General features: G+C 37.9%; 2 protein-coding genes and 2 long non-coding RNA genes across 4 annotated transcripts in view; all 4 read left to right on the top strand.

Moving 5' to 3' along the window:
* Window positions 1-4016: 4016 nt before the first annotated feature.
* LOC145489530 (uncharacterized) lies at window positions 4017-6158 on the top strand. Its single transcript, XM_081468513.1, has one exon. The coding sequence runs from the start codon at window positions 4017-4019 to the stop codon at window positions 6156-6158; it is 2142 nt and encodes a 713-aa protein (XP_081324639.1).
* Window positions 6159-8294: 2136 nt separating this feature from the next.
* LOC145491323 (uncharacterized) lies at window positions 8295-14064 on the top strand. The gene is made up of 3 exons (XR_014049810.1): window positions 8295-8777; window positions 10956-11040; window positions 13777-14064. It is a non-coding gene; the product is annotated as an uncharacterized LOC145491323 (long non-coding RNA).
* Window positions 14065-15539: 1475 nt separating this feature from the next.
* On the top strand, window positions 15540-17727 carry LOC145491322 (uncharacterized). The gene is made up of 3 exons (XR_014049809.1): window positions 15540-16011; window positions 16453-16656; window positions 16981-17727. It is a non-coding gene; the product is annotated as an uncharacterized LOC145491322 (long non-coding RNA).
* Window positions 17728-20383: 2656 nt separating this feature from the next.
* Window positions 20384-27636, top strand: part of LOC145491292 (uncharacterized) — a 34834-nt gene continuing 27581 nt past the window's right edge. The window contains exons 1-6 of the mRNA XM_081470458.1: window positions 20384-20914; window positions 22919-22933; window positions 24228-24295; window positions 24590-24841; window positions 25738-25879; window positions 26489-26832. Coding sequence (XP_081326584.1) covers window positions 20863-20914; window positions 22919-22933; window positions 24228-24295; window positions 24590-24841; window positions 25738-25879; window positions 26489-26832 — 873 coding nt within the window. The 5' untranslated portion in view covers window positions 20384-20862. The remainder of the gene's footprint in view (window positions 20915-22918; window positions 22934-24227; window positions 24296-24589; window positions 24842-25737; window positions 25880-26488; window positions 26833-27636) is intronic.

Raw genomic sequence — 27636 nt, 5'->3', positions numbered from 1 at the left:
TTTTTAAGCTTAGCCTCCATCCTAGTTTTCAGCACTGCACTGATGAGGCCCAGAAGGTCGAAACAGTACTGTCTGCAGTTATATATATATATATATATATATATATATATATATATATATATATATATATGTATGTATGTATGTATGTATGTATGTATGTATGTATGTATGTATGTATGTATGTATGTATGTATGTATATATACAAGTTAAGTGGTCTCTCGAGCCAACAGCGCATCTCTGCCCACAGGAGGATCACAAATGGATTCACAGTCCAAGCCTCGGTCAGACGTAGTTAATTAATGAAGTTAATGAAAGAACCAAGGACGGACAACTTCTGAATGACATTTTCATTGGAAGAAAAACTTTCATGCCCTGAGCGGGATTTGAACCCACGTCCCCCTGATTACCGGTCGGGTGTGATCACCACTACACTATCAGAGCAACCGTGCTGGCTACACGGCCAATCTAGATAGTGAGTGGAGATTTACGTGGTTCTCCCGGGCCAATGTTTTTCTCCAACTAGATGACACTGGATCGACAGGAACGACGATTCACAGGCGGACGAGAGAGAAGGAGACAATTTAATTACAAGTTAAGTGGTCTCTCGAGCCAACAGCGCATCTCTGCCCACAGGAGGATCACAAATAGATTCACAGTCCAAGCCTCGGTCAGACGTAGTTAATTAATGGAGTTAATGAAAGAACCAAGGACGGACAACTTCTGAATGACATTTTCATTGGAAGAAAAACTTTTTATGCCCTGAGCGGGATTTGAACCCACGTCCCCCTGATAAATCTCCATTCACTATCTAGATTGGCCGTGTAGCCAGCACGGTTGCTCTGATAGTGTAGTGGTGATCACACCCGACCGGTAATCAGGGGGACGTGGGTTCAAATCCCGCTCAGGGCATAAAAAGTTTTTCTTCCAATGAAAATGTCAGTCAGAAGTTGCCCGTCCTTGGTTCTTTCATTAACTTCATATATATATATATATATATATATATATATATATATATATATATATAACCATATGAGGAAGTAGCAGATCCCATTAAAATAGTGCTCAATACACATATAGTGTAGAGCTGAGTATATGAGTAATAACGAAGAGGCAAGATTTGCTGTTACTCCGAGTTTCGTGCTTACGCACTCATCAGACAGTATTTAATCTAAATAAATACTGTCTGATGAGTGCGTAAGCACGAAACTCGGAGTAACAGCAAATCTTGCCTCTTCGTTATTACTCATATATATATATATATATATATATATATATATATATATATATATATATATATATATATATATATAAACGTTTGATAAAGCAAGGACGGACAACTTCTGACGGTAAAAAAAGTTAAAAAGTTAAAAATTTAATAGAAAAACGTTTCGGTCTTAGACCTTCATCAGTTACCTAAGACCGAAACGTTTTTCTATTAAATTTTTAACTTTTTAACTTTTTTACCGTCAGAAGTTGTCCGTCCTTGCTTTATCAAACGTTTTTAAATTCATTTTTGCGGTGAGGCTTGGACTGTGAATCTTCATTGATCCTCCTGACGCAGTGGCATTCTTTGTTGGCTTGAGGCATTTTATATATATATATATATATATATATATATATATATATATATATAAATTCTATTTCCTTGTGGTGAATGGATTTCAAAAAGCGCCCAACTCTTAGAGGAGCATAGTATATTCATTAAATGTAGTTCAGGACTTCAGGAGTGATTCATCGTTTTATTGCTACAGACCTGTTTCGTATGGTCAACAAGTGACCACACTCATCAGGCAACATCAACGAATGACCGGTTAATTTAAATGCTGGCGGTTAAATACAAATTCAAATAGTTGCTATGGTGCTGATTATTGCGTTACGTTATCTTAAGGTTTTTGAGTACATATCTGTTTCTGTGAGGGCACGAAGTTGCTAATTCATTACGTTTGTTGAGGCTACATAGGTCTTTCCTGCAGATTATTAGAAATTTTTCGTAAAGACATAAACTGCATTTTTTAGTTACGTTGTTGTAAGGCTTGGATTTTCTGAGGACTTTCCATGCTATATTGAATGGTTTCTTGGCGTCTTTCAGTTTCCATACATGTTTTGACAGTTCGGTGCTGTTTCTTTTGTTGACGTGTCGGAAGGATGTTGTATGATTTCTGAAACGTTCTTTGAAGTTTGTTGCGAGTCCTACGTATGATTCTGTTTCTGTGTCGGTTGTTACGGTTGCTTGGTATACCACGTTCGTTTCAAGGCATTTACCTTGAAGGGGGCATTCGTCTTTTGTTCGGCAGTTGCACTGTTTGTTGGGTTGTTGTGTTGGGGCTGTGTTGTAATCGGAGAGGAGTGTTTTGTTGTGTGACGAGATAATGGATTTCATGTTGGGCAGCAGGAGTAGCTAAGCTTGAGCGTGTGTCTGTTGAAGATCTTGTTAAGTGGGTGGTAGCTCCAACTCGAACTCCAACGTCAAAACCAACCTAGGAAAGAAGTTCCTCCACATAGTCGACAAATGCTTCCCAAAGAACCACCCACTTAACAAGATCTTCAACAGACACACGCTCAAGCTTAGCTACTCCTGCATGCCCAACATGAAATCCATTATCTCGTCACACAACAAAACACTCCTCTCCGATTACAACACAGCCCCAACACAACAACCCAACAAACAGTGCAACTGCCGAACAAAAGACGAATGCCCCCTTCAAGGTAAATGCCTTGAAACGAACGTGGTATACCAAGCAACCGTAACAACCGACACAGAAACAGAATCATACGTAGGACTCGCAACAAACTTCAAAGAACGTTTCAGAAATCATACAACATCCTTCCGACACGTCAACAAAAGAAACAGCACCGAACTGTCAAAACATGTATGGAAACTGAAAGACGCCAAGAAACCATTCAATATAGCATGGAAAGTCCTCAGAAAATCCAAGCCTTACAACAACGTAACTAAAAAATGCAGTTTATGTCTTTACGAAAAATTTCTAATAATCTGCAGGAAAGACCTATGTAGCCTCAACAAACGTAATGAATTAGCAACTTCGTGCCCTCACAGAAACAGATATGTACTCAAAAACCTTAAGATAACGTAACGCAATAATCAGCACCATAGCAACTATTTGAATTTGTATTTAACCGCCAGCATTTAAATTAACCGGTCATTCGTTGATGTTGCCTGATGAGTGTGGTCACTTGTTGACCATACGAAACAGGTCTGTAGCAATAAAACGATGAATCACTCCTGAAGTCCTGAACTACATTTAATGAATATATATATATATATATATATATATATATATATATATATATATATGAAGTTAAGATGCTTCGAGCCAACAGGGATGCCACGTGCCAGAAGGATCCAAAAGGATTCGTAGTCCAAACCTCGAGTAATGAAATTTGTAGGCAATTGTGGAAAACGAGGACGGACAACTTCGAGCGAAAAAAATATATATATACAGTAAAAAATCTAAGAAATCTAAAAAAAAGGTTAAAAATTTAATAAAAATAAAGAATATAAAATATAATATAAAATATATATATATGAAATAAAATATATATATACATATATACATATATATATACATATATATATATAAATATAAATATATATATATATAGATAGATAGATAGATAGATAGATATTGATATATTTATATTCTGATTTGGCTAAAAGGTTTGGGAAATAAAACAAAACAAGTCAAAATCGACATCGAAGGAAGAATAAATATTTTTTCTCCTTTCACTCCGGCAAGCAAAAAAATAATTTAGAATTTGGCCTGTCAAGTGACAGAGGCTAAAAACTGTCAAATTGTGTACACTTCCCCACTACTTTATAACAGTTGGATGCTTCGCTTTCTTTTCTTCTTATTTAGGAAAGACAAAACGTTTTCCACGACGGGGGATCTTATTGAGCACCTCAACTCTGACCACGGGACATGCTCTTAAGACAGAAACTCAAACATTTCAGTCCTGGGAAAGCTTCATGAAATGGAAGGTGTTAGAACAAAAAATGTCGAAATCTTGGTTCGTAAAACAGAGGGCCGACAGGAGAACAAAACATCATAAGACCTCTTGGTTCTACTGCAACAGAACAGGAGAATTTTCATCCAGAGGCGCGGGCAAACGGTCACTTAAATCACAGGGAAGTTCTAAAACTGGTTGCTCCTGTCCTGCCTTCATTACGACACGAACTGATGGAGTGACAGGAGAAGTTCTGGCAGAATACTGCCTGCAACAAGTTGGGCACAAGAGGGAAATCGCCTTTAACCGGATATCCTCTGAGATGCGTTCTCGTATAGCCGGGAAACTGGCACAAGGAGTGAGCATGAACTCCATAATGGATAACATCAGGGACACGCAATTTGGTCAACTAACTAGAGACCACTTGTCAACTCGTGCGGACCTACGAAACATCAAACGACAATACAACATCGACTGTAAAGAAAAAGAGAGTGACGATGCCAGCAGCGTATTATACTGGGTGGAGGAAATGGAAAGAGAACAGTATAATCCGGTGCAGTGCTTTAAGCGTCAAGGACAAGACTCACCAGACGATGGGGTTGAGAAGAACGACTTCCTTTTAGGCCTCCAAACTGAGTTTCAGAAAGAAATGTTTGTCAAGTATGCCCAAAAGTTGGTTTGTGTCGACGCTACTCACGGTACAACAGCGTACGATTTCCAACTCATAACAGTACTAGTCATTGATGACCACGAGGAAGGAATTCCCGTGGCATGGCTCATTAGTAACAGAGAAACAGCTGATGTACTCCGTGTCTTTTTTTCAAGTATCCGAAACAAGTGCGGAGATGTAAAAACAGAAATCTTCACGAGTGACGATGCCGAGGCGTACCACAATGCTTGGGTTTCTGCGTTTGCCAGGCCTGACAAAAAACTTCTATGTAGCTGGCACGTTGACCGTAGTTGGCGCCGTAAAGTAAACGAATTGATTAAAGACAAAGATCAAGGTGAGGAAGTGTATGCGGCTCTGAAGACGCTGCAAAATGAGATTGAGGAGGCTAGTTTCAGGCGCTCCTTACAGCAGTTTCTGGCATGGCTAAGGAACGTATCGCAACCTATGGCCGCGTATTTCGAGAAAGAGTACGCCTCTCGACCACGCGAGTGGGCTACATGCTCTCGCATTGGAACAAGAGCGAACACGAACATGTTCGTGGAAAGTTTCCATCGAACCGTAAAGGAGGTCTACCTGGAGCGTAAGCAGAACAGACGTGTTGATCATCTGTTATCTACACTACGCAAAATCGCCCGTGACAAGGCATATGAACAGTGGATTAAGGCGGAGAAGGGAAAGGTCACCATTCGTCAGCGGGAAAGTACCAAGAGACACAAGCAGGCAGAGTCAATGCCAAGCGAACTAGTATCAAGACAGGATGCCGAGTCTTGGCAAGTTCAATCGATGACTGACAAAACGAAGATTTACTACGTAAGAAGAGCTGATTCCTCACTCTGCAAATGCCTATTGCGATGTTCCCTCTGTGCAGCCTGTGTACACTCGTTCACGTGCACCTGTCTTGATTACGCTATAAGAGGGGTTGTCTGTGTACATATCCACGCTGTCAATATTGCAGAGCCCACCGAAGATCCCAGAGACATTGCAAGTAACGAAATTGACGACAAGCGCGAGGAACTGGGAAATTTCATTCAAGTCGACAAAGATCTTCAAAACGACAAAGAGCTGGAGGATCTGAAGGGAAGTGCACTGGCAGCCATGGCAGAGCTGACTGATGTTATTCAAACGGCACCAAGCAAAGACACCGTATATACAGCACTACGTCATATCCGCTCTGCCACAGCAGTTGCAAAGGGCCTCTCGATAATTGGCAACGATCACCAGTACTTGAAAACCAAATCCTTTCCTCCTAACAAAAAGGCAGAAAAACAACGACGTTTCTTTTCTACAAAACGAAAAGCAAGGGTAGTGAGAAAAAAGGCTCTTCTTTCTGACACTACAGCCCAAGAACTGCAAGAAATTGAACCGGATGTTTGTGCTTTCTGCCTTAAGGAAGACCCACCGTGCACTGAGAAGGATTCCGTTGACTGGGTAGAGTATGGAAATTGTCAAGTCTGGGTGCACACATTGTGTGACTATGTTGAAGACAAGTCAAGCTATATCTGTTGTATGTGTCGCCCATGAGCAGAGACGAAGCCGTGTTCTCGTCAGTGGGAAACAAATTTTTAGTTTATTTATTATGGAAGTGCCACAACTTCCACTGCTGACCACTCCATCTTTCCCTCACCCCCATTACTGGTCATTATATGGTTTTACACATTATGCTGGCATTATTTTGAGCATAACAGTGGGGCAAAATAATCTAGCATTACGCGGGAATAACGGTGACAAAAACTGGTTGACGTCTTTTGAGCATAATATACAGTGAGATTTTTTCATCATCAAGCATTCGCATAATGACAACAAATTTGAGCATTATGTGTGAAACCCTATTTCATGACCCATTTTCAGTACTATTCTGATATTTACAACACATGTTTGCAAACACAGAATCCTTTAACAACAGAAAGACAACCATGTTGGAAAGGAATACTTCTTCTGACATGAACCATATGCACCGCCCCATGAAAAATTCAGGACATGTGGTTAGTGTAGTACAAAGATAGAAGAGTGCTTTTAGAAACCTTTTGACCTAAGTTTTCATCTATAAAATGGCCCTTGTGATATGATCAGTAGCACGTTGTACATGTTTTCTTGATGATTTGAACAGCTAGAGATAACTTTGCAACCTGACACTAGCCTTCTAGCAGGCTACTGCCATATTGGCTTATGTTATCCACAGGTCTTTGGCTTCTTCATTGTGAAGGACATCATCATAATTTAATTTATTTCTATCAAAATGAAAAAGATCACCAGGGATAATGAAAACCTGGATCTACAGGCCCCTTGGCAAAATTGTTTGTTTGATGCTCTGCTAAATAGAGAAGATGATATCATTATTTTGAGCATTGAGTGTAGGAAACATTCTCGCGCTAGAAAATATATGAAATCATTGCAGGTCAGACTAGTGAAATTTTAAAAGCTGATTCTAACTGTTTCTGGACAACCCATATGGAACATGCCAGTTCTCTTTCGATTGAAATCATTTTCTTATTAGCAAAAAAGGACAGAGCAGTCATTCAAGACTATTCCAGCGACTGGTATTAAAAATAATATTAGACCATGTTTTTTGATGTTCTGTAAAATAGAACAGGGATGAGCATGTGAAATCATTATTGGCATGAGGTGAAACTAGTCTTGTGTTTCACACATTTAACTTCAGTGAGCTATCGCAATACTGGGCATTGTGCTTTGCATAAATATTTGATCAATCAGCTCATTTCCGTAGGATTTTTATCAACTTGACCCCCACCACAGATATATGCATGTACATGTACATGAAAGTACTGAATGGCACAGTGCAAACTATATTGATTTTGCAACAAGTTTACCATTAATTTAATATTTTTTTGCCATACATGGCTTGAGTAACATTCTAAGGAAAATTGGACTCTGAGTACATGTCTGACATCTACTGTCAATATTGTCATATAGTTATTTCATATTGTTCTAGAGTTACGTTTTTACTGTTTTTAAGCAACAAATCAAAAAACATTACAGAAACAAAAAACAGATAATTATATATTATATTATATGTTTTCAGGCTTTCAATGTTGGTATGTGTGTGGGATTATAATGGGATTACGGTATGAAATTCTGTATTACTGCATTAAATACGCTACAAGCCGTTATGATTCTTGTTAAACAAATTAAAGAAACTACATATAATTTCTACATAGACAACACAAGCTAAGGTTCGTTTACTAGTAACAAATAGGTCAATGAATTGCAAGATAATAAATACCATGGTGCACAACTGATCTGATGAGAAAAAATTTCTGTGACTGAGACGTTCAAGAGATAATTCGTGTTTCCTTTCTGAAATATTTCGAGAAAATGTGGTCGCCATCTGCGTTTTAAAGCTGAAATTAACCAGGCGTTTCAAGTGTTAGAGACCAGGCTCCCACTGTCTGATTATATTTTGGCCCACAATACATTTCGATCTCGATCTTCTTTTGTTCCCGATGCATTTTGGGGTTGGGAGACGCGCTGTCCCTAATGGCATGTGGTTGACAGAGACATGCATCTTCGGTTTGTAGCGGGAGAATGCCATTTTTCTTGGCGGGATTTTTAAAGAAAAACGATAGCGGAGGTTAATCTAATATTTTTAAGACAGGGTTCCACTGAAGCAATAAACAGAAAGCCATTTATTAACAGGCAAAGAAGTAGCGAAGAAGATCGCGAAAAAGACTGAGCGGGCCAGCGCTGGGGAAGGAGGCGAAACAGTAATGAACAATGCCGTGAATTATAGCTAGTCAAGGGCTAGAGAAAGGAAGTGAAATAATACCGAACAATGCCGTGAACCAAAGCTAACGAGGGCTATAGAAAGGAGGCGAAAGTACCCGACAGACTGATTCAGAAGACTGCCGAACTCCCCATGGCCAAGTTCAAAATTCTCGCGAACGTGATGCTGTGCAGCCCTGCAAGAAAATTCAAGAGTCACCTGATTTGGTCAGGTGATGAACAAGAGAAATCAAACGTACCCGAGTGTTTTAGAGAAATTACAAAACAGTAAACGTAGCTGAAAGAAGTGGTTGATTCGTTGGGCTATCGAAAATATAACTTCAGTTCAGTCTTCACAACTTTTGGTGCAAGTTTCTGCCTGGAAGATTTACACTGGCCGAACTGAATTGCCAACTTGCGGTAAGTGACTTTTGTTGTTGCGTTTGCTATGAAAATTAACAAGTTGCCTCGGCGATAGAAGCTTATTTTCAATTGGAATCCATTAACAGTCTTCCTTATTTGAAGCCATGCTGCAAGAGATTTTAAAAATTGCATCGTTTTGATTTCGCTCGTCTCTAAACAATAACACGTGGGTCGCTTTGGAGGTTGCTGTAAGTTGTAAACAAATTAAGTTTTCTGTCGATTTTCGTCGTCAACTTAAGCTTATAACCTCACCTCTAAAAATAAGCTTAACCAAAACCGTACTTGTAAACTCGGCCGGGCGAGTTTTGAAGTTTTCTCTGAGTTAGTTAGCACTGCCACTTCGTAGACTGCTGAAATTTCTTCTTCTGTTGTTGAAAACCAAGGAAGGTCTACAAACCATTTTAAGCCGAAGCGAACAGGATTTGCTAAATTTACTTTTGTTCCTATGTGAATATTTGCATATGGTGATTACAAAGTATGGAGATTTCCTCGTTTTGTTAGTTCGATTTATTCGGTTTGGCGAAATGCTTTTGTGAATTCCGAGGTTAATTTGGTTGAAGACTGGTAAAGCTACTGCCAATAAAATGACTGCAAAGCTAAATTAAGCCGTCGGCAAAAATACAGACTCTCAGTAATATTCAACTTTAAGCGTGAATAATTTTTAAACTTTAACACCGCAAGCTTAAACGAATTTTCTTTATCCTCTCTTTTATTCGGTCACCTTTCATTGAGAAGGGATTTGCTGTTGATACTCGAGCTCAGATGTAGTGATATGCATCTTGTGTTTATAATGTAGATTTCCTCGTTTTATTTTGTTGTCTGTCCAGTCAGTTCGGTTTGGTGAAATGCTTATATAGTCCAAAATGTCGAGTAGACGATTATGCATGGCAATCCTGTCTGCAAATAAAGCTCTGCTTTGATTTTGATTGGCTATTTCATTTTATTTGTGCCATTGCTTTTGGTTGGGGGTACATGGACCCTATTTTCTTAATAAGAGGTTAATTCCCTAATGCGGTATTTACACTTAGTATGGAAATGTTCCTAAAAAGTGAGATGGTACTAATTAACTCGGTAAATTGAACAGTTTAATAGAAGTTCTTGCCCTCAGACCATTTCTCAGTAATAAGAATAACTTTTACATACATATATACACAATTTAGTTGGAGAGAGCGTTCTCCTATCTCCACTCTCTCTCTCTCTCTGCTCTCTTCTTCACACTCATTTTTTATTAACTAACTTATTAAATGAATGTCACTGACTGTTTTCTTTGTTGTGCATGCATACTTTTTTGCTCGTTGAAGAAAGTTTCAGTTTCTTCCTGGCTGTACAGTTTCCTTTCTCCTGTCCTGTACCAATTCGTTTGTGATATAACTTTGTGAATTCTCTATTCTCCTTAAATTTTATCTCATCAGGTTGATAGAATGCACTCTCAGAGTGTTCCATCATTGTCTTCAGTTGCTACAATTTTCCGGAAAAAAGCAATAGTTTTCTTAATTTCCTTTTACTTTGTGTTAGGACTTTTTAGCATGCCTGTAATTGGCCCATGGGCATTACGGGCGAATAATTTTCAAGTAAAGAATTACATTCATTTTAGTGTTGAGTATTTTAAATTGTTATGAATCAGAAATTTCTTTTTATTTTTTATTTTTTGTATTTTTTATTTTAGTCGCACACAATGTTTTATGATTTTACTGAGGTATACCGTGTAAATGTAAATAATGCACTGGAATTGGCCAATCAGAGTGTGCATTATATCGCCTTTAAACAAAAAACCATATATAATAAATGACTTGTATGTGAATGATATTTTTATTACAGAGAACTGAACAGGGCAAGAACTTCTCCCTCTTTTGTGAATTTATATATTAATTCCTCTCAGTGCTGTCAAAATGTCTCAGGAACCTTCATTTCTGATAATCTGTCATTTTCCACCATACCTACAGTACAGAAGCTCACCAAATCCTAACTGATAACTAACATGTGTGTATCTCTAGCCTTTGCTGCGTGCTACATGTATATTCTGTTATCCTGCCTTAACTGCTAGAAACAATTTTGACAGAGCTGTTGCAACAGTTTCACTTAAATTGAATTCCAGTAACGGTGCTACATGTAGCAGTGTTATTGAGTATGAACTTTATGGAGGATTTTAAATTTTTATTTTTTTTATGATTACAGACGACAACAAAACATACATGTGTATACATAACCTGATGTTGGTGTTGGTTACAAACCGTAGTTCATAATAGTCATCCTATTACAGGTAAGGGGGAAAAGTTCAGAGAGTTTAGAACATTTCTTCCCCCCAGCACACCTTCTGTCTATAGGTGCAATAATTGAGAGGTTATATATATATACGGGAGGCGCAGTGGCCTCATGGTTAGTGTGCTTGTCTCCGGATCGAGCGGTCCGGGTTCAAGCCCTGGCCGGGGACATTGTGTTGTGTTCTTGGGCAAGACACTTTACTCTCAGAGTGCCTCTCTTCACCCAGGTGTATAAATGGGTACCAGCAAACTTAATGCTGGGGGTAACCCTGCAATGGACTAGCATCCCATCCAGGGGGGAGTAGAAATACTCCTAGTCACTTCATGCTACTGAAACCAGGATAAGCTCCGGCCTGATGGGCCACTTGGCTCGCATGCAGACTTACTTTACCTATAGATATATATACGAAGAGTACTGTAAAGTTACTGTATAAACTTAGCGTTAAAATCTGACATTTGAACGCCTCCTTTGCTAATGTTAGTCACGATTTAATTGTTATCACTCCCTGTGAATTCATAGAGATTCTAGAGGCAAATTATCACCTACAGTGCAGCTCAGATATATCCGAACCAAAATATACGCGTAATGCGCGTCAGCCCAATACGCGTATACGCGTATGCATATACGCATATGCATATACGCATATACGCGTATGCATATACGCACATACGCGTATACAGCATATACGCGTATGCCTGATTAGTATGTATGAGCTAACCTATTGTTTCTTCTTTTCTTATCAGGTCATTGTTGTTTTCAATGGCTTGATAGCTTGCCACAGAGCGAGAAAGAGTTTTCTTTATTTTGAATACGCGTACACAATATACGCGCGTATGCCTACAGACTAAGCAAAATGTTAGCTGAAACTAACATTTTGCAATTGGGCACTTGACTGGAAATTAACTGACTGAATATTGATTAAGAGAGAGAGTATTTTGTCGTTAAATCAAAAATTTACTATTTTTTTTTTTGTCAAATAGAACCGGGGATACACGCTTCAACAATCCCATCTTCATGGAGCAAACATCACAACCGAAAGATAACATCTTCTCAAAACAAAGTCTGAACACGGTCCAAGCAAGCGACTTGGAAACGTGTGCCGAAACACACAACTTTTCCTCGAAGAAAATTAAAAATAACAAAATGTGAGCGGCGCACCATAGAATCTTCGATAAACAATTCTTTTGTCAGGAAAAGAGTAATTTACTATTTGAATGAACGGTTTGTGTCAGATACCGGAGATATCACTTTCTCGACAAGGTCGAAACGCTTCAAACAATAAACATCTCGCAAGCGACTTGCCGACGCATGCCGAAACACAGAACTTTTCCTTGAAGAAAAAATAACTAAACGTGAGCAGCGCGCCATAGAAACTTTGATAAACATTTCTTTGGCTAAAGAAAGAGCATTTTACCGTTTGAATGAACGATTTGTGTCAAATAGAACCGGAGATATCATTTTTTCGACAAGGTCTTCGGAACGCTTCAGACAATGAACATCTCGCAATCGACTTGCCGACGCATGCCGAAACACAGAACTTTTACTTGAGGAAAAAATAACTAAACGTGAGCAGCGCGCCATAGAAACTTTGATAAACAATTATTTTGACTAAAGAAAGAGCATTTTACTGTTTAAATGAACGGTTTGTGTCAAATATAACCGGAGATATCATTTTTTCGACAAGGTCTTCGGAAAGCTTCAAACAATAAACATCTCGCAAGCGACTTGCCGACGCATGCCGAAACACAGAACTTTTACTTGAGGAAAAAATAACTAAACGTGAGCAGCGCGCCATAGAAACTTTGGTAAAAGGAAGAGCATTTTACCGTTTGAATGAACGATTTGTGTCAAATAAAACCGGAGATACCATTTTTTCAACGAGGATCTTCAGACAATAAACGCTTCGCAAACAACTTGCCGACGCGTGCCGAAACACACAACTTTTCCTTGAAGAAAAAATAACTAAACGTGAGCGGCGCAGCATAGAAACTTTGATAAACAATTTTTTCGTCAAGGAAAGAGTATTTTACCATTTGAATGCATGATCTGTATCAAATATAACCGGAGATATCATTTTTTCGACTAGGATCTTCAGAACGCTAATTCAGACAATAAACATTTCGCAAACGACTTGCCGACACGTGCCGAAACACAGATCTTTACTTGTAAGCACATAAAGTTCACGTGTTAAAATAGGGAGTTCAAGCGACTGTATCAATTTTCTTCCCATTTTTAGTAGCTTAAGATCAAGTGTTGATAAACGGTAGTTTGTCGGTGAATTTGCGAAGTGATCGAAATATGATAGCTTTTATTGACCGGCTGACGTTTTAACAATATGCAAATTTCGCTTTGAAGCCATTTTCATTCTCAAGAAACATAATGTCCTTTGTTTGACTAACAATGCTTCACATAAAGAAACTTGTGGGAATGCATAACAAAGAGACATATACGCGCGTATATACGCGTATATATGCGCGTATATACGCGTATATGTGCGCGTATTGACATACGCGTATACGCAAAATACGCTCGTATGATACGCGTATGCGTAGTTCGCTTATATCTGAGCTGCACTGTAATGTGGAAGTCCTGTCTTCAAGTGAGGGAAAATGACACAAAAGAGTTACAATGAAAGTAAAAAGAATTGTGAATGTTGATATGGTGTACATTATACATCATGTAAAGGTATTTAGTGAGTGCCAAAGGCATAACATTTCATGTATTGCTTTTTCAGGGCAAATTATATAACAGTGACGTTTTAAAAGGTGTGATCAGAAAAATAATGAGTACATTGTCCAGGCAGCACCAGTTTATGGATGGCATATGCAGACAGTAAGAGGAACTGTAAGCACTACTACATAAGTTAGTTTTATGCTTATGACTTCTTGTTCTTGGATTTTGTGTCATTTCATCACAAGAATAGGTAATGTCTGCCTATGCTGGATAACAGCCATGTGTAAACTGAATGTGAAGCAAACACTCTGTTAAAGATGGGGCAACCCTAAAACCCAGAAACGGGAATCCAGAATCTGGAACCAAAAACCGGAATCGAGAAACCGGAAACCAGAATCCACAAATCAAAGAAAATAAGTTCTTCAAATACGCGAAAATTGTTTTGCTTAGCTTTTTGACTGTAAAAAGTAAGCTGCCAAGTAAAAAGGACCACAAACTTAACCTTTTTTGAAACAAAAATTCCTCATCTGTTGAAATTGTGCAACCGGTATTTTTAGTGAGGGCTATGATTATGAGAATCTCAGTAAAGTGCGTCTTAATTTTATTCCAAGCACCTTGAGAGTGTCTAAAATAAGCTTGCTGGTAATTGCCATTTTGTTTAATAAGTGATCTTCAATTTACCAGGAGTATAACTTTATCCTTTATGTCTAGTAGATACTGAACAAGATAGAAAATGTCATAGAGAACAGGATATCCGTCAGTGGCAGCCCCCTGTACATTGACAGTCATGCCCCCCACTTTCGAAGTCCAAAGGCCAACCCATCTGGTCTAAATATGAAATTTGATTTTTCCAACAGATATGAGACCAATTCCAGATTAACACAATTTCCACACTGATACTGTGACAAATCAGCCTTTCATATTCTTGGCGGCCATTAACTATAAGAACAAGTAGCAGCCTCGCCATTTTCAAAAAGCAACTGAAAACATTTCTTTTTAAGAAAGCTTTTGACTTGTGGAAATAGTTTTAAAGTTTAGCATAGTTGTTGTAATAGTTTTAAAGTTTAGTGATTTCCATTTATTCATTTATTTTAACTTAATGTAAAGCGCTTTTGAGTATGTTTGTATAGTTCTAGCGCTATACAAGTCTATTATTATTATTATTATTATTATTATTATTATTAATTTGTAGAAATGTTGCACACTTACTTCTGTCTGCTTCTCACTTGCTAACAGATCAGACCACATGTTAAAAGGTGCTAAAAGACTGCCAGAAACTCACTGCAATAGCCTATAATAGCTTGTTGTTAATGTGCTGCTCACCAGTCTTCTCAGAGCAATTTGATCTAGACAAGAAGCGGGCTCTCACCAGGGCCAGCTTGAACAAAAGATGGGTAACTTAGCCTATGAGCAGGCTCTCGTGTTTGGGCTGGGAACGTGAGTGGCAAAGCCGCTTGAAGGCTCTTGGTGACGTGCCAATGCAGAAAAACACTAGACACCTATTTAGCCTGCTGAGACACTAGAGACAGATACTAGAGCCTGCTTGCAGGCTATGAGTAACTCTATCCACCCAAAAAATCAGTAACCCTGACTGGATAGTGACGTACCCAATGGATAGCTTTATGCAGCTTTTGAACAACCTGGCCAGATATATAGCTAAGGGTTGTTCAGAACTAGTCAATAATTTTTTAGCAATTACAGTCTATGGCTGAAGTAAAGCCAAGAAAATAAATAACAACAAAATAATTTTTGCTCATATTTATTTATTAGACATTGCTGAAGTGAATTATTTCTATCATCATTCACAATATCTGTTCCAGATCCTGGTTTTTGGTTCCGGATTCCGGATTCCAGATTCTGGATTCCAGATTCTGGATTCCGGATTTCAGTTTCCAAATTCAGTGTTTTAGGGTTGCCCCAGATGATGTATGTGCATATGTTAATCTTGAATAATCTGAAATTTCAGAGAGTTTAAAAATATCATATCATATCTGTGATGGTTCTGAGGTGGAGGGCTGTTACATGTACATGTAAATGTCTCATGCACGATTTTTCACTCGTTATGATTCAGGAGCAAATAGTTTCTGTATCTGTTGATGTGCAACAATCTACACCAATATTTCAACCTAATAATGTACAGTGTATATTAATTAACCAAATTATGCTGTTTTTAGTTGACCAGTGCTACTACATAGTAATGTGATGTTGAAGTGCACAAATTTACAAACACGCCCAGTGCCAACTTGTCAAATATATGAACTGGCCAGACAGTGTAGATTACAAAATTCTCTGAAAGGTAAGATGTTTCTTAAACATTATTTTGTAAATTAATGATTTCTCAGACATTGTCTTCTTCAAGAAAAGATTCATACCCCACATGGTGGTTTTTTCTCTAATAGAGCTCTTAATTCCTGATACTTTAATTTGGAATTTCTAAAGACTGGCCATGAATGGGTGTTGGGTGTGAATATCTTCTGAAACTGCACATTCATTCATTGAGTAAGCAAGAACATCAGTATTTATCCTGACAAACTCGGATTTTCTTCTGGAAGCTGAACTCATATACAGTTGTACAGTTATGTGCACAACCAAACAGCCTGGATGACCCTGTGATTGGGACTGTGCACATTGTTGTAACCCTCAATGTTCCAGTTTCTTGGTTGAAGCAAATTGCATTTGCTCTTGAAAGCAAGTGGTGAAGTTCATAACAGTTATGTAAGTTTGCTTTGTATTTCAGGGCAGAGCCTGCCACAGTGAAAGTTGGAGTACCAACCCCTAGCATTTGATTCACTACTAACACTCAGTAAACAACTAACGATGAAGTACACTGTATATCAAAGAAAGGAATTACATGCCTGTTCCTGTCCGTCAATATATGAACAGTTTACAGATGGGGAGCCTGTATTAAAACATCAAAGATTTTCAAAGCAACCATGGCCTGGTGAGATATTTCTGAGGAAATATAAATTTAAGGTCCTAATGATTGCTTATAGGCATTGATTTTTATTGTAAACAATATCTTGGTGAGTGTATTTTTCTTGTGTACTAATTGTTGTAGAACACAGAGATCACTGTTATGACAGAGATATTAATTTGTGAAAAGTTCTATAAACAAATGCATCTGGGAACAAATTAATTTATCATGGATACAGCTTCTGAGAGTTCCCCAATATTAATGGAACATACACTGTTCATACATGTAAAAGAGTTCAGTAATTCATTACTTATGATTGTAATGCTTTGTTTGGTTTCTCTGTATTTACAGACAACTTGATGGGATTATAAATTCTGCACCAAGTTCATTGAATAAACTGACTTGGAGGTTCAGTTCTGCAACCCATCCTGTTTGTAGTAATATCATAGCTGCAACATTGTGACAGATACACTGCATTACATTATTAAGAAACACGTATTAACTAATTATTTTTAAGTGCCTTTTAAATTAATCAGTTTTTCTTAGAGATAATTTACTCATGGTTTATTTAAATAATTGGCTTTTTGGCTTAAAATGATATTTATTGAGCTTTAAAATCAATTTTGTGATAATCTGCATTGGACATGGCATAAATTGATATTTTGCCAACACGAAATGGAGAACTGGGTCTTAAGCAAAGTTGCAGGATTAGCATTTTTGTAGAAAGAAAGGGTGGAGAAATTTGTGACATTCTACAGACAGCCTTGCCATTCGCAATGTCCGATAAGGTTAATTTGTTCCATTCTGTTGTAGAAATAGTGTTCTCTAATTTATAAATTATTTCAATCTGTTGTTTAAATGATTGCCTTATAACCCCATGTCTGGCTTTGGTGCATGTAGGATATTGATGTATTTTTTATCCATTTTGCTGTAAGTTATCTTAATTGATGTGCCAATCAAAACATATCTTGGATATGCTGGGCTCTTCTGACAAATGTACCTATGCCTGATAACCTTGGAGTGCATTTGGTTGTGTAGTGCAGACAAAATACATGTACATAATATAACTTCCTCTTAGCTTACTGATAATTCTTGGTATAATTTAATCATAGTAAAATTAATTAATGGAACCCAATAATAGCTCTTGTAGTGCACAATGCCAGTCGAGAAAAAGGACAAATCACATTGAAATTGAATAATAAAATTATTATTAGAAGCCTATGCAAGTATTCATGATCAGCAAAACCAAAAATATTGCAATTACCATTCATGTGAGGGTGATTTTGCTTATTGCAAACCCTTCCAGCAGGAGGAGACTCCATACAATAGTTTAGATGGCTAAATGTATCTTTGGGGACAAGTTAGAAAACAAAACTTTCCAGCTTTTCACATATGTATACTGTTTTGGTATTTTTGTGAGATTTCATTTGGTAGAGATTCAGGGACTGAGTATATTGTAACCACTGCATTTCAATCAGTCCCCACAACAACAAAAATGTGTAAACTTCTTTTGTGTGGGAGTCCCCATGTTAGCTAAGGAAGAATATAATGATTAATAACAATGCCTTGTCTTTCTGAATAAGGTAGGAAAGAACAAGATATGCCACTAAAAAGCACAGAAGACAGTTCTGTTATGTGATCAAGATTTTTGGTGGCTTCTAAGAAATCCTTGAAATCATGGCTCTATATTTCATAATCACACCATCTTACACCTCGATCTGCTGATGTAATACTAGTTCCGGCTGAAACTATTAAATCATTCGCAATTTACCTCATACAAGTTGGATTATTCTCATTAGTAACAACATTCCGAAAAATAACTGAGGAGCTCCGCTTTTAGGCTGGCCTAAATCTATATATTGTCATCTACGGGTTATCGAAGGGTGAAATATCGGCATTATGAACCAGGATTTAAAAACAAAGAGAACACGCCTGCCTTTTCTTCACAATCAGACACTACAAGATAACTGCTCTGTTAAAAAAAAAAAAAATATATATATATATATATATATATAGGCTTTTGCTTTTAACTACCTGGCAAAACTGGGAAGTCCTCGTCGGGCTTCATCGGTCACAACAGAGGTAGGTACGCTGCTAAGTCTGGGCGAAACGAGGATGGGACTCGAGGAAAGTTGAATTCTCATCGACTGTCATTCAAACGTGGCCAATCATGGGACTAGTTACCAAAAGTTAGCAAAAATTAGGTAGCGAACGAGCGAGAAAGGTCGTCCACGTTCGTAAAAATGCGAGGCATCGAATACAAATTCGAATACAACGGCCAAGAGTCCATGATATCGCTGAAGTCCTGGCCCCAGTTGTCCAAAGGCTGGATGAGGCTGTTCACTCGATAAATTGCTATCTCCAGTGGATAAGTGTTAACAAAACAAACTATACTGGCCGCTGGATAGTGATTCATCCGGTAGATAGCATTATCCACCCTTAATTTCGTGTAAGGGAGCTAACCACTATAAGATACATTGAGAATAAAAAAAAAGGTCAAACGTGTTTTCTTTCATGAATATATTCAACCTTAATAAGAACTACTTCCCAATGAGCGGCTTTGGTGGTTAATGTAGCACATATCTCGGGCCTGATGGGAGTGTTTTGGAGACTTTGGTCTTGAGATGGACTTTTGCCGGTTATTCACGTTTCAAGTAAATAAATTTACAATATTTAGCGAGGAAGCCACACCAGCCTTAGCTGGTTTTCATGCGGGTCGAATTGGAGTTTGGAGATGTCGGTTTTCGTGGAGAAAGGAAAACCGGTCGAGAACCCAGAGAAAAAGTCTCGGAACAAGGCGAGACCCAACAACAAACTCAACCTCCATATCATGGCACCGGGCCGAAATTGAACCCGGACCACATTGGTGGGAGGCCAGCGCTCTCACCACTGCGCCATCATCATCAGCATCGACTGAGAGAACAGCTTTTATTTGACTTAGAAGGGGACAGTGAACAAACCGAATAATTTGTCGTTATCAATCCATTTCAGTGCAAGGTTTATTCAAAAGCTGAAAGGTTCTTTTTAAAGTTACCTGTAAACAATGTCACATTACATAGTTATTTACCAAGCTCAAAGTTAACTGAAGTCCGGAGAGATGCTGGTAAAAACATCACAAGAATTTAAAATACTACAGCGAACGTCGGAAATTTGCAGGATAATTAAATTTTTGTCACAAGTGCGGTAGTAGTTACATCCTACTATTTTAATTTGAACTTGCTAGGAGAGATATTAGAAGTTTCCAAGAGACCGCTTGTCATACCAGAAAAATCTACATCCTGTGCTTTTCTTTGTTTGAAAGTTTCCTGGTGCTAATTTTCGTTGAACGCTCGTATACAAGCTTACGCTTAAAGTACAATGTAATTCAAAATTTCCAACGTGTAAATGTACAGTGTTAGTGGTTCTAAAAACGTTTTATCCATTTTATGAGCTAACTTTAATTACAAGAGGTCACCTTCTACCTCTCTCCTTTTTCTCTAATAAGTTATCATCCTATCTTCACTGGGTTATTCGCGATAATTAATTATATGGTAGGAGTGAGGTTTTAAGAGAGCAGTCAAAAAAGCAGGCTTAAAAATTGCTTTTGCTTTAAAATTACTTTTTCACGAACACTTTGTGTGAAATCTGTTGCAGAAATTTTATACGACCGAAAAATTCTTTTTGAAATACAGCGGTATTAATTACGGCACAAACAAGTTAACATCTTCTTCTTATTCTTCTTAATTACAGTTAAACTACTCGAAAAGGAGACGAAAACTCCAGGACTTTTTCCGAAATTTTTTCTTTACATGAAACCTCTTTCGTCGAAAATTCTTGCTCATATTTCCCTGAAATGCTTGCTAGCCATAAATTTCTCTATAGAGTATATTTTGTATGGATATTAGTAGTATTTCGAGCTCAGCGTTGGTCTCAAAACAAACTACTGTTAATTGAAAAAATACTCAAATAAACGAAATTAAAACGGGCGGAACTTCTTACTGTAAAACTTTGGTAACCAAGGTCGCATGTAAGCCAGCTTAACTTGAAGTTCTCTACCCCTAGGAAGCGAAAATGCTATTGTTATTTTCTCGTCACTGTTTGGCCAAATTAAGCAAAATTTGTGTAGTCATGACTCCTTCCTAAAATGTGATTGGTTCTTGTCTCTTGTTGGATCCACGTAGCAGCACTACCGTGTAAACTAAAACATTGTAATTTTACTTGGGGCGTGCAGCCGTGTCGTGAAAATACCTCAAGATGGACGCCGGAGTCAAAATTGCACTCTTGTTGAAATTGTTCCTCGGAGTTGGTGAGTTGGTTTTATCTACGTTTTAATTTGATATTAGCGTGACAACTTTAACTGTCACCAGTAACAAAATTCGCTGTGACCTAGGAAATATAAATTATCACACGAAACTGATTGCTCACGTTTTAGTGTTCTATGAAATCGCCTGTATCAGTTGAACACAGAATGAATTAAGAACAATCGGCGACAATCTTGAAAATATCAACACCTACTTGAATATTGTATGTGTGCCAGCACAAAAGACTTTGGATAGTTTGTACTATAGGCTAGCCAAAACAAAGGGAAAAAAAACGCAGCTTTATTTCCACGGCAAGGCCTACCGTCCACACCGGCTAATCTGTCACGAAAACGGAGCTTTTGGAAAACGCTTTTCAAACCGCAGGAATTTGAAAATCCCGACGTTTTGTTTTCGTACGGACGGGAACATTTTGAAATGGGAACTTTTCGTGGCATGACGATAATCGATATCATGTAATTTCCCTGACCGAGTTCTCCAAAATGACCGCCATTTGTTGCGGTTTTATATTGCCTTGGCATAGTGTGGACGGAAAATCATTTGATGCGTTTTCAGAGTGAAACGTCCAATTCCTCGGCCGGTGTAATGTGGATGTGGCCATATAAAGGTCCCTGATACTAGCTCAAAAGGTTAAGACCTTATCAATTTAAGGACAGGTTTGTATAACATCACATCGCATTTTGATGCCTTTCTTCGGTATGCCACTAAAAGCTATAAGGCAGTTAAATCTTTTGCCTTCTTCCATTTAAAACCTTCATGGCGCTTCGTTTGATAATAAAAATCGCTACATACTCGCTCTTCCCTGAAGAAATTCTGGCGAAGATTACTTGGTTCATTTCATTTTATTGTTAAGCAGCATTTTTGCTCCGGTGCATGCAAGTTAACAGCCAATTACTTCACATTATTCATAATTTTTTAAATTCTTTTTCCGAGACGTTATGATATTCGTTTCGATTCTTCGTTTTCTGGATGACATAGTTAATGTTTGGATAAACATCAGTCGGCGTAAAATTAATTGAACTCTGTATGGGAGTTTAACTAGGAAAATTATAAATAAAAATGGTTAAATTTTGTGAAAGCGGCTACCCCATAAGTTATTATTTGGACAAGAACTATAATAGAAGGATAAAAGTTAAAAGATTAAATAAAATTACCAAAACAAGCTATTAGAGAGAGATAATTGAAAGCTGAGTGAATCGGAAAGTGGAGATGGCAGCCCTCTTCAGATACCAAGCCTGACAAATACCAGTGGAGTTTGTAACAATTTATTACGGTATTTGTTAATGCCATCTATTAGATTTTTCAGTTTCACTTGCCTTTTAGTATAGACTACCTTTAAAACAAAAAAACTAGCTTAAGAACAGGGTGTCTAAAAATACACGTTTATAATATCTATTTCGGTCCTTTTTCAAATTGATTGACATTGACAGGCATGACTGACAGCTGTCGAAGGCATATTGGTCGTTTGAAACAAAAAGCTAGAAAAATGAAGTTTGCATTAAGAAACTTTACCAGGAACAATATCTTGAATCCTCGCGAGAAACGTAACCTAATTTTAATCAAGACCTTACGAGGTCTTAGATATAGAAAGCTAACAAAAGAAGACTACTCCTGAATCAGAGTCAAACTTTGCACAGCTGATTATTCTAAGTTAACAGTTAAAGTTTTGTGGATAAAAGGCTAAAATGTGACCAACGTAAATTTAAGCTATTTGTAATGTTGGTAAAATATGTAGTTTCACACTAGTTTAGGTTGTCCTTGCCTCTTAGCCTGTTGTTGATATCATAGTTTAGCAGTTCTCTTTTTTTGCCGTAATTCTTGATACCACTAGGAATGAATAACTCGAGCATGTGCAATTTGTCCTCAAACAACAAAAGACACCTTTGAGACCCAAGATTAAAACGTTCACTTTAAAGAACAGCGCTCTCTACTTTCTAATAATCAGTGCTTGACATATCACTAATTATTTCAAATCTCTTTCCCCCATGTAGGTTTAGTTGCTGGAGGTATGTACAAAAATTACTTAAAATACGCCTTAAAGTAAAACGTGAAATATTGTTTGCTGTCGTTGGTATATATGGATAGCGACAGAAGAAAATAGAGGTGAAAGGTACATTGGAAAGGCAACCCTACTAACCGGCAACGGAAAAAAGAACAAAACAAAACAAAACAAAAATTGAGAGAAGTCTGTGATATAGAATATGGGAGGGTAGAATTTATTTAAGTTTACTCAATACAGATTAAACATGCCGCTTTTTAGTTCATGTGGAGGCGCTATGGTCTCATGTGCGCTCCTTTCGAATTTCGGATCGAGCGGTTTGGGTTCGAGTCCTGGCCGGGGACATTATGTTGTGTTCTTAGGCAAGACAATTTGCCCTTACAGTACCTCTCTCCACACAGTTGTATAAATGAGTACCAGCGAATTTAATGCTGAGGTTAACCCTGTAATTGCCTAGCATCCCGACCAAGGGGGGGGGGGGGGGGGTAGAAATATGCCTAGTAGTCGCTTCATACTACAGTAATCGGGTTATTCAGGTTAAGCTCCGGCCTGATGAGCCACTTGGTTCGTATGTACACTTTACCCTATTTTACCTTTTTCAATTCATAACCATGTTTCACGTCTAACTGATTTTTCCATAACGTTGGAAAAAAACCTGCTGTTAGAAAACTGTATCACCTGTCTTTCGTCGTTTAAAATTACCATACGATATATAGCTATCCCTAGATAGAGGAGCATGCATTTAATTGCTTGCTTCTAAATATTTTTGAACGTCAATGTTATGTACTATTTTGCTCATGCAGTCGAAAATTAAACTAGCGATTATCCAACTCCTTAAAACGATATTCTAAGAGTTCATCAGTAAAAAGAACCGTACAACGGAAAGCACTAATTATCACAATCGGTCCTCTAATCTATAGATTTCAAGGTGGATTGCAAAACAATATTTTTCAATATCGTAAATATAAAACTGTTAACTTGAGATATACCAGTACAGTGTTCTTAGGATTGTCATCTTTAAAGGTGTTCTGGCCCCAGTTGTTCAAAGGCTGGATAACGCTATCCACCGGATAAATCGCTATCCAGTGGATAAGTGTTAACAAAACAAACCATGCTATCCGTTGGATGGTGATTTATCCGGTGGATAGCGTTATACACCTTTCCAACAACCTGGGCCTGATCTTTAACCGACGGTGTTGTATGATTGATGTTATCTTGTTGCAGAGTATTTTTCGTTTTAAGACCTTGCTTTATTTTTAAAAGAGACTAAACGCATGCCTGGTGGATCTTCAATATTGCAGATTGTGACTCTCCGATGGGAATGGAAAATAATCAAATCCCAAACTCCGCATTATCAGCTGCCTCAGTGGTATGTACCAAGTATATATACAAAGATAAAACGGCAACCTCCACAGTACTCCATGACAGGAACAAGAACGATCACAACAACGACGACAGCTTTGTAATTTTTGATCAACAAGTAGTGTACACAAGAAACTGAATTGCAAACATAATTGGGAGTAACTTACTCGAAATAACTTATAATTAGCAGATTAATTTTTATTTATGCAAGAAAACTAAAGAAAGAAATATATAAAAAAAAAAAAGGGATGTAAAGAGTCGATTCAACTCATTTATTTGTTACATTACTTGCTTTTGTCAGTATGCCAATAGCCCATCTTATGCAGCCAGCCAAGGAAGGCTTAACAAACCCACTTCGTACATTGCCGCAGCCAACAACAAGGGGCAGTGGGTTGAGGTGGACTTTGGACATGGAAAGGTGGCTAAAGTGACCAAAATCGGAACTCAGGGCCGCTATCATGTATCACAGTGGGTGACCGAGTACATGGTGTCGTACAGCATAGATGGGGGATACTTTCAGTTTCAGCTACTCAAGCATTACAATGAACCACGGGTAAGAACTTATTTATGCATTAATAAAACCTAAATTTTAATGTGATAACCATGGACCCGCTGTAGTCATCATTGCAGACATAGTAAAGCAGTTCACTTCCGGTCAAAGGACATTTTCCAGCACTTGACTTTCTCAAGACAGTTTTGTTTGTAATATATAAAAATTATTTATGAAGCACATGAAGATGTCTGTTGCTTATAAATCAAAAGTCTGCCTTAAATCAAATTTTCATTCTTCTTTAATTTGTATTTTCAAGTTATCCATCAAGTGTGAACAGTTGGGATGTATCTCAAGTTCTCAAGTCGAATGATCTTGGTCTAAAAATTCATGTGGGCAGTATATCCTCATAATCGTACCAACAACCTTAGGAAACGACAATTAATGCGTCTCTTTCACTATATACCTCTTCCACTCCTTAACAAACTGGAAAGGCTTGAGAAGATTATTATAATTTATTCTGTTGATATCAGAATAAATTAAATAATTTCTCAAAGCTTACTTTTGGCAAAAAAATAATATGTCAATAAATAAGCAAGTAAATAAAATAATAATAATAATAATAATAATAATAAAAAAATAAACTCTTACTAACCGAGCGTGAGGACCGTACCGGAAAATATTGGCCGAGGTCGTGGCAGTACGGACCGACCATAGCGACCGAGGGACAATATTCTGTAGTACGGTTATCGCAAGCTAGTCAGTAAGTAGTGTATTATATGGCACGGGGGCCTTGAATTTATTTATTTTTCGAAGGCAAAAAATACACAACTTATGACCGTTTCCGTGGAAAGAACCAATCTGATCTCTCGGAATTACACCTTGTAACATATTGCTATTTCATGTCTGTTGTTGTCTATTCCAGTAAGATGGCAGTAAATAAACTTTTGCATTTTCAGAAATATGTCGCTAACAAGGACTACACCCATGAAGTAATCAATACCTTGGAGGAGCCAATTATTGCTCGCATTATTCGAATTCATCCAGTTGCGTGGTACAGTCATATCTCCATGAGGTTTGAATTGTATGGATGCTATTCAGGTGAGCTGGATGAGGACATGCATTTACTTGAATACATTTTTGTTGTAAATGTAAAATTTTTCAGTCATTCTTGTATATATTGTGTAATGAAATATGCTGGTTGGATTCAGTTGTTTGTTGTTTACTTCCTAACTGCTTATTAGAATGGTATACTATCGTACTTACAAGATACACTTGATGGGAGGAATTGCCGTCAAGTAAATGGAAAAGAAAATTGTGTTCTTGTTCAGTTAAATTTGCTGCAAAATTACGTTTGTTAAAATGGCAGGTTTGTGATAATGCTGTCCACAAAGCCTCTATTTTGTCGAGTTCGCCTACTGTCACAAGCAAATTGTTAACCATGAAGGTCAGAACGAGCAAAACTCAAGGGGGTGGGGAGCTGGGGTAACAAAATGAAAAAAGTAAAAACATCTTCGGATAGGCTAGTTTGTTATCAACGGCGAAATGGATATATATGGGACAGAACATAATGTTTGTCGGTGTTGTTGTTGTCGAAAGCTAATCAAGCCTAGTGGCTCTCCAACTGTCATAAAATTAATAGTTTTAATAATTTACTCTTAAGTTACATTTTTAAGTTATTCTCAATTTTTTTTGTTTCGGTTTTTTAAGGTTTTTCAACTCCTAAGCCTCCCACTTGCATGGCTGGTCTGGGAATGGAAAATGACAAAATTCCTGATTCTGCGATAACGGCATCTAGCGTGTATAGCAGCTACCGAGCTGATCAGGGTCGGCTTTACAATCAGGGCGGCTCTCGCGGCTCTGGAAGCTGGCTAGCGGGTACAAACAACTATGACCAATGGTTTCAAGTTGCGCTTGGAGACTGGACCAAAGTCACAAGGGTATGCACCCAGGGGAGACTAAACGGAGGTAACTGGGTTACAAAGTACAAGCTCGCTTACGGTTACGATGGTGTGTTTTACAAGGAATATAAAGAAGAAGGAGAGGACGCCAAGGTACGTGTTTATTGTATTGAGTTAACAGTTTCAGAGAGAAAACTTCCTCACAAGAGGGAATAACTTTCTATGTTCTTGATGACCATCTAGTCCCTACAATCTGTTATTTACGCTTGCTGACTGATAAGAGGACATTGCAGGACGTCATCGCGCCATGGGAGGTGTGAGTGAGCTTAGAGAGTTAATAATTTTAAAATAACTAGGACTCGAAGATCTGGAGAAAAAAAATCATACAGACCGACAGCTATATGTTGATACTTCGAAAAGGAAAGATAGGTTCGGATTTGGAGTGCACATGTAGACTGAAAAGAACAATGCTCTCGTGAGTTTTGATTGTGGATTAAATCCTGTATATCACTAGTTTGGCTGTACATCGAGCCTCTTTATCATAAAGTCTGTTGCTTTATTTTCCTGTATGAGAAATCAAGTTCTGGATTGTTTATTTCAAGTCCGGTCCTCTCAAATCATTTCTTTCTTTGCTTTAAATAACTCAAAACAAATCAGTTCACTTCATAAACTTCGAACGCGGAATAAAACAATAGCCATCGATCTCGTGGTATTATGACCACCTTGCTAGTCGTATACATATCGTTACTTGTCATATAAAATACTACCAATCAGAATACTGGAAAACCGATGTATGTTCCACGGCATTAAATCCAACCGTCCCATCATGCACCGCGCGTATGTCGCATTGCTTGTAACGGACGGTCACTGTATTTTCTACGGAATTGTATAAAATAGTTATGCAACGTTCTCTCGTGGTATACCATGGAATCTCCCACTTGTCATTTGTATTTTCGT

Source organism: Orbicella franksi, chromosome 6 (genome assembly GCF_964199315.1).
Source record: "Orbicella franksi chromosome 6, jaOrbFran1.1, whole genome shotgun sequence".
NCBI classification, from domain to species: domain Eukaryota; kingdom Metazoa; phylum Cnidaria; class Anthozoa; order Scleractinia; family Merulinidae; genus Orbicella; species Orbicella franksi.
This window is presented reverse-complemented; position numbering and strand designations above follow the sequence as displayed.